The 7,716-nt window shown below is 41.4% G+C and overlaps 1 protein-coding gene across 1 annotated transcript; it reads right to left on the bottom strand.

Moving 5' to 3' along the window:
* Nucleotides 1–435: 435 nt before the first annotated feature.
* LOC119494930 (fibroblast growth factor 4-like) lies at nt 436–4,535 on the bottom strand. The gene is made up of 3 exons (XM_037781169.1): nt 4,241–4,535; nt 2,696–2,799; nt 436–612 (listed from the first exon to the last, which is right to left on the bottom strand). Exons 1-3 carry the CDS (start codon nt 4,533–4,535, stop codon nt 436–438), a joined length of 576 nt encoding a protein of 191 aa, XP_037637097.1.
* Nucleotides 4,536–7,716: the final 3,181 nt, after the last annotated feature.

Here is a 7,716-nt window from a genome sequence, read left to right on the forward strand (position 1 = left end):
GTTGGTGATCAATTTAATAGTTGACAGCTAATCGATTCATCAATTAATTGTTGCAGTTCTAAATCCATATGTTCTGGAACAAACTCCATGTGCTGTCCCAGATGAATATGTATAAAGAAACCAATTTTACTGACAGCAAGGTTAACACTGATACTGCTTTGTATTTTGTAAGTTAGTCCATTTGAGTCTTCATTCACAGCCATATTGATGCCACATTACTGTTCTTTGGTTGGTGCATAATAACAGTTCATGCAAAAATTCCCTAAAGCACTGGTTAGCTTGGAACTGGGCCAAAACATCTGAAATGCAGTCGAGTTATCCACTATGGTACGTTGTGTTAGTTATAGAAGGAGAGCAGGAGTGGTCCAACAGTCAAATCTGACCAACTGGTGGTCTTGATTTTGTTCTGTCCTGCTGAGAGTTTTGCTCTTAAATTTATATCCTGGGAAGGAAGTGTGTCACGGTCATGGTGGGTGTGACCCGGTTGCCTCTTTTGGTTTTGCCGGTCTTGCTGAGGCCGATGTACATGCCAGGGTAGGCAGCTGATTCATAGGCGTTATAGTTGTTGGCCAGGAGAGTCTCCTTGAACTTGCATTCATCACTGTAGTGGCCCTGAGGATGGAGAGAGGGGGACAACAGAAAACACTCATTTATCGAGTCAATACTAATCATTGTTTTAGCTTCTGGAATGTGAGAATTTCTTTTTTTTTTCTCTATTTGGGTTTGGGACTGTTTTGTAAGACAACATATCACGTTACTTCCAACTTTCCTTATGACAGACCAGAATCATATTTCACACTAAAGGTCTATGTCAGTTAGACGTGATCCTTTAAAGGTTCTACATACGATATCCAGAGCATTAATGTAGCAGCAAACAACTACTGTCTTTGTAAAGATACAGAGGAGTAATGTAGGGTGCCCATATTTTCAAACCCACAAAATACTTTCAAACCCCCAAAACTCCAAAAACCAGGGAGAAATGGTACAAGAACAAACCGGCACATTGCGCTGGTTGGATAAGGGGCTGCAGGTGACAGTATGTCATCAGAGCGAACATGCTACCCTGTCCTATGGAGGACCATTTGCACTGTGTGTGCATCAGGAGATCTACACACGGTTAGATATCCTAGCTGTATGGAAAAAGGCCTTCAGGGTCAGGAGCTGTCCTCATTGTGTCACCCTAACAACAGTTACTTAATCCCCCCCACTCATAATACTGTATACTAATGTAAGGAAACAAACTCCCTCACAGAGGTCTAGGAGCAGCTCGAGCCAAAGGTCAATCTAATTTCCTCCACCCACCCCATCCGAACCACCTCCCGTTGAGCATACAGGCCTGCTGTTAGATGAGTAACTGGATGACTAACTGTTGTTTAGATCATGAGTTAGCCTCAGTCAGCATTCAAAACAGATTTAACTGGAGCTGATCACTCCAATGTCTGGGCGGTCGCAACCAGTCTCAGCAGGTATCTCTCTGCTCCGTCAGAGGCTGCTTCCCTCGCCCCTTCCCTCGCCATTTCCTGCTGTTCTGTAGCCGCTCTGTGAGCGTCACTGGCCGGCTGGTGAGCGAGCTACGCCCGCAGGCGATTGTGGAGCTTTTCAACTCCAAAAAGGCAGATAATCACAGGTTCCTGTTGATTTATAATCAACATTTGTGTTGTGATATTTAAACAAACTATCCGTCAACAAGGGAATAAAAGCCCCTCGTCTACAGACCGGTCTCTAGAGAGCTCCAGCCAGCTCATAGCGGTCTGCGAGCGTGACCGCCCAGCTGGCGAGGTAGAGACCCCGGCAGGCGCTATAGCTAGCTGTGACGGCAGAAGTGAATTTAGTGATGAAATAGCTACGAAAAATGTAAAAAAATAAAAAAATAAAAAAAACTTGCCGTTTTTGGCTGCTGTTTGTTGTTGTGACCATATAGCTGTATCGTTCCAGTGCTTTGCATTGTGGGATACAGTAGGTGAGGTACTGTAGACTGGAGACTGGAGATTTTTTCCAAATCAGTATTACATCATTTTTGGCATAATGTAGATTTTGCTGTTGTTTGGATACTGCATACTACATACTACATTTTGGCCAAATCAGTATGTACTACTAGTATAGTATGAGAATACAGCCAATGTGTTGAGTGAAGACCGGGCCCTTGCAAGTGAGTGAGATTACCAACTTGGATTTATGCCTGTGTCCAAAGAAGAACTCACATTAAATTAAATATGGTGCCATTTGCAATATATGCTCAAACCCATCTCTGTCATGGTTTTCATTTTTTTTTTTTTTTGGATAGTCCGTGGTAATCTATAACAAAATGATATGCTTATTCTACATAAACTATTATAACTATAAAGAAACTATAAAAACTATTAATTAATTTCTTATTTTCTTTGGTATTTTTGTCATATAGAGACAAGCAATGATGATAGCTGGCTAATGTATGTTGATATTGTCCAATGCAAGCTAGATATAACATTAGACGGGTTACAGCATACAGATATGGAGTGGTGCAATGCTTTAGACAAACTCAAGCCCAACTGCTAGTATTTAAATGTGTAGAAACCAGTGACCCTCACGCATTTCCAACATGGAGATCATGCTGTTTGACCTTAGTATCAATAAACATCTGTACAAAAATGCTGACGATTTCAGTTCAGTTCACACATGTTGGTCATCAAATTAGCAAGTCCTGAACAGTTCTTACCGAGCCATAGAGTTTCCCTTTGTCGCTCATGGCGATGAAGAGGCCGCTTCTGACTCCAAACAGAGTCAGCACTCCTCTCTCCACTGGGGACATTTCTAGAAGGCCTGGGACAAAAACATGGGAATGATCAGCAGCAGATAGAGTCCATCAGATTTATGTGTTGCACTTTTAACTGACCTGAACACATTAACACACTAAAGGCCAATCCACATAGGAAGTGTTTTAGAAACGCTTTTGACATCTGCCACTCATCCGACTCACGGAACCAACCTGATCTCACTCCCAATTCGTCTAATACCAACGCTTGGGTCAGTGGCTCTCAGCGCCTGATATCGATGCATGCTTTAATGTTTGTATGCGATGCACCGGGTTTTCAACTAACTCCAATGTAAATCCATCAGCGTCAGTATTAGACGGTCAGAGCAACTGATGTAATATAAAAATCGAGAAAGTCCGCGTAGGGTGGGCGTTAGGGGAGCTTGAATGGGTCAATCAAACACAGGACTTTCACCCAGGAGACCGCTGTTTTTACCTTAGTTTTGTTATGTAACTTCCGTACTTTACTAACGCCAGTTACGTAACAAACAAACTTATTTTTACCCAAACCACAATCTTTTCCTAAACCTAACCAAGCAGTTGTATTGTGTAAGTAAAAACTAAATAAACCTGCGTTGGATGTTTCTATTGAAAAGAGACGGTATGCATGTATTGAGCAGAAACTATACATGTCCTGTGAACACGGAAGTTTACTCCAAATGAATAGGAGGACTGGCGTTTTTGCCGCATCGCCTGATTTGGTGTGAATGCAGCCTTACACCGCTACTACAGTGACTCGATAAATAAAGACAATATTGATTTTCTCCCGCGGAGCCTACATGAAAACTATTTTTGATCAGTAAATTTCTACAACTGTCTACTGCTTGGTGAAGGTAGTGTGCTGCTGATGGACGGCTGGTTCTGAAGCAGCCAAACGGAGATCAGATTATGGATTGATGTGGATTCCCAAGAACAGAGAAAGCAGAGATGTTTGGGTCAGCCACAGTCAGCCTTCCCACAGATAAAGATAGTCAGTGGGGAAGTTATTCAGTCTCAAGACACTAGTCTGAAATTGCTTATGAAACAGGATTTAGTGAAAAAATAACATCAATGTATAGCTTCTGTCCGACCTCCACAGTCTGTATTCCAAAGTGCCATGTAGAGCTGATTTGAATCAATTTGATTTGATTCTGTTTCATGGTGTTATAAGTTATGTTTAGTAGGAATCATTGCTGCTTTTTTGAATCCACATTCCATATTATATATTTACATCAACTGACAGGATATTATTATTATTTAATTGTTAAAATAAACAATTATAATACTGATAATTAATTCATTGCTAATGATAAAGTAGTGATTAATTATTATTTTAACAATCCATACAGGAATCACTGGTCCTTATGGCCCTAATTAGAGTCAAATTCTAGTTACTCAAATCTTAACATAGAAATGGAAACCTAGCTATGACTATGACTAATGCCACATTTATTTGTCAAAATGACTTACTGTATCTGTTTTCATTGTGCACGCCTGTGATCTTCCCGTTTGGTAACACCTGAATGTGGAAGCCAATGCCCACATTACAGTAAAGTCTTCTCAGTCTCTTTATCCCCAGCAGGTATTCTCCATCTCTAGCCGTCACCTCCCTCTTGTCCCAGGAGCTGCCGCTGGCCCGCACCAGTAGCCCGCCGCTCCGTATGCTTGGTCTCTTACTGCTGACAACTGGCAGAGGAACAAAGGAGCTGCACACCAGGATCCCATACAGGAGCAGAGGGAGCTTGGACCTCGATGAAGATGACATCCTCAATCCCAGGAAATCGTAGAGATACACGACTATTGTGTATTTCTAAAACCAATTGAATGTTAAAAACTGGTCATAAAATCTGTCCATCTTCAGTCTCTCAGAGGGAAAACCATGAAGAAAAATGTCTCAACTTCTGCCCTCTTTAAAGCCCAGAGAAAAGTTTCAGGATGCATATTTGGAAGCAGAACCCATGAGGGGTCCAGTTTGCCAGTGACTGGTCTCCTGCTTCCTCCTCAGGTAGATCCAGCAGACAGACAGCAGACTTATATGTGCCCCTTAGTACGTCACACACCACCTGCTGTCTTGTTTGTCTGAGTCACAGATGCGGTAGTAGCACACAAACTGAGGAATACATACAGTAAAACACGTAGTGACAGAAAACAAAGAGAAACACGCAAGCACTCGGAAACATAGGGTAGTATATCAATTAATAAAGAGATTTGACAGAGGGATGATATGGTTGCAGACAGACAAAAAAGAGACAAAAACGCACAATAAACAAAGTTAAAGATTAATTTGACTGATATCAGTATTATTTTTTACACCAGTATTACTGGTACTGATTTAAATAATACAGTTAACAGAGTGTTCGGTCCGTGCGTACACCTCTCTCAAACTGGACACAGCAGATGAAGCAATCACTCAACATCCATTTATCACAGACAGCCTTAATCACATTAGAAATCGTACTGACATTTGTATCTATATCGATTCTATACCAAAGTTAAAAGCCTCAACATACATGAAAGGTGTTCTGTACTCAGTTGTGTGCACCTCTGTAAGGTCACAAGGAAAAAGAAACACATGTCCATGGTCTCTCAGTCATGGTTGCAACCAGGGCTGAAGTCTTCAGTGAGACATTAGGGGGGACCAAGCAACTCAGGGAGTAGATGGAGCCCTAAAAATGGGTATTTAAAATTAAGGTTTTTAAGGTTAATTTAATCATCAGCAAGTTAAAATAAAGCACTAATGGTCAAATTTACTGATCTTTATTCTGCCACGCCTGCATCAGCATGTCGGTTCCCTGTGTAGCGATGTGGAAGTAGCCTATATGGCACTAAATCGTGTTTTCTTCATTTTAAGGGCACCCTACATAGCACTGTATCATGTTGTCTCTAATTGAAGGACACCCTGGAGGGCACTCCATCACATTTTCTCACCTCACCGGTCAGCCTCCTAAGTGTATCCAACTGCCAAGCTTCCCCGGCTTGTAAAACTGACAGAAATTGAAATTCCGTGTCAATTCCCAGCAGTTCCCGGGAGTTTTCTGTGCTGCCTGCAAGTTCCCGTGTACAGCCCTTAACCTGAAATTCCACGTCAGTTTACTAACTTTCCGTCAGTGTTATAAGAAGAGTCAGCAACGGATGTACTTTCTTAGAAAACCTAACTTTTTTAAATGTAGACAGCACCATTCTTACTCTTTATTTTATGACCATGACATTGTCCAACAAAGTTGTCTTCTTTACTTTCCATCATGTTTGATATTTTCACAACTTGTGGCTCTGTGATAACCATGTTCTAATAGATCTTTGACTAAAAAACAGACTGCGATTACTTATCCAGCGCAGTCCCAGTATGATACGAAGTACAGTAAGACAAGTCACAAGCTGCTTTGGGATTCCTCACTGCATCCAAATAGAGTGTTGATGAGTGAAGGCCTTTGTGACCCTTAGTGGCAGAAAAGAGAACAACATGTTAGATATTAGGAGGTTGGAGGATACTGCGTGTTTTTTGGGGGAAATTGGGACACTAAGGGCTGCTACTGTACAGTGTAAACGGGGATGTTTTAATAATAAACCACATCCCCCGTTGCCGAGTCTGAGGTTTTATTACTTTGGACCGGAACATAGGAACGCTATGATGATCCATTCAACACATCTGGGTTCTGAGAAGGTCAGATGTCTGGAAAGCAGGGGAAAGCACTATGTTGCAGTCTGGTACACAACATTGTACAAGAGAAAATTGCCTGGTAAAGGGACAGAGTTTTGCCTCTAAATGCACTATTCAACGACCAGCTACTCTATCAAAGTCAGACAGTCTTTTTTCAGGATAGTATAGTAAGAAGTAGTTTCTCACAATGATCACATTTGAGATTGTTTTTTGCAATTAAGTACCTCATGTTTCATTTCCCACTGAAGGACTTTTATAACAGCACTAATTCTGGTGCAAGCCCTCTACATGTTTTGTATTTCCCTGACCTTAAATACACTGCCTGTTCATTTGGTATTTTCATGGCCTGGGAAGCACACAATGCAGCAGTGTAAAAAAAGGCATAATTAGATGGGAGCGTAAAGTAGACGTCTGCTTTTAATGCCAAGAAGAGAATGAGTTATATATAGTTATAAATATCACAAGGAACTGCGGAATAAAGGAAGTGTTAAAATGTAATTTCAATGGGGGCAATGTCTATACAGTCTGCTTTTCCGCTAGAAGGCTCTCACTCTTGTGTTCTAATTCTGCCGCTGCTGGGAAGCATACAAATAGCTCAAGCATGAAGACACGTAGTAAACAACAATGTGATTCATAACAACAAATGTTGGAACTATCTGGTCTGCACATACGCACATTAATTCAGCAGCAGTGGAGGGTTGATATCATGTGACATGTGGTGCGTCAGAGCACTGCTCATGTAGGGCTCATTGCAGGGCTCAGAGAGAATGAAACAGTGGCAATGATAGATCATGTGTGTACACATGTGAAGGTCTAGTCCCCCCGCAGGGGAAAACCCCATAGTAGCTGTGACGCGGGTAACCATTTATCAACATTTGCTCTGACATCAAACCTCGTCAACAGAGTTTTCCCCGAGCCATGTGGGAGAGATTGTGACAGCCCACACGTAGGGCCCGATGGTAGCGCCTGTATTTACATTCTGTTTCATACTTTTGTACAACAGTTTAGAGTAATTTAGACAAGATACTTCTGCTTCTCTGTCTCAGGCGTTGTCTACACATATACGGATATTTTTTAAAACAATTTTTCCCCCCAAAAAATTCTGCCAACGAAATGTCAAATACCAGAGAATAACATTCTGAGCATGTGCAATGAGCTTATTTTCCTTAAAACACAAACAATAGTAGCTAATTAGTTATGTTTATTTGACACATATTTCTTCACCTTTATTTATTAAACACCTTTCTGGCACACGGCCCAAGGTGCTATGATAAAACCGAAAGCAATG

This window comes from Sebastes umbrosus, chromosome 9 (assembly GCF_015220745.1).
Source record: "Sebastes umbrosus isolate fSebUmb1 chromosome 9, fSebUmb1.pri, whole genome shotgun sequence".
Lineage (NCBI taxonomy): Eukaryota > Metazoa > Chordata > Actinopteri > Perciformes > Sebastidae > Sebastes > Sebastes umbrosus.

What these genes read in the sequence shown, in the direction of transcription:
- LOC119494930 (XM_037781169.1), bottom strand. Translation starts at nt 4,535, where the DNA reads ATGTCATCTTCATCGAGGTCCAAGCTCCCTCTGCTCCTGTATGGGATC. An exon ending in GCACAATGAAAACAGATACA is followed by an intron (nt 2,800 to 4,240) that starts GTAAGTCATTTT and finishes TTTTTGTCCCAG; the next exon opens with GCCTTCTAGAAATGTCCCCA. An exon ending in AAGGGAAACTCTATGGCTCG is followed by an intron (nt 613 to 2,695) that starts GTAAGAACTGTT and finishes CTCCATCCTCAG; the next exon opens with GGCCACTACAGTGATGAATG.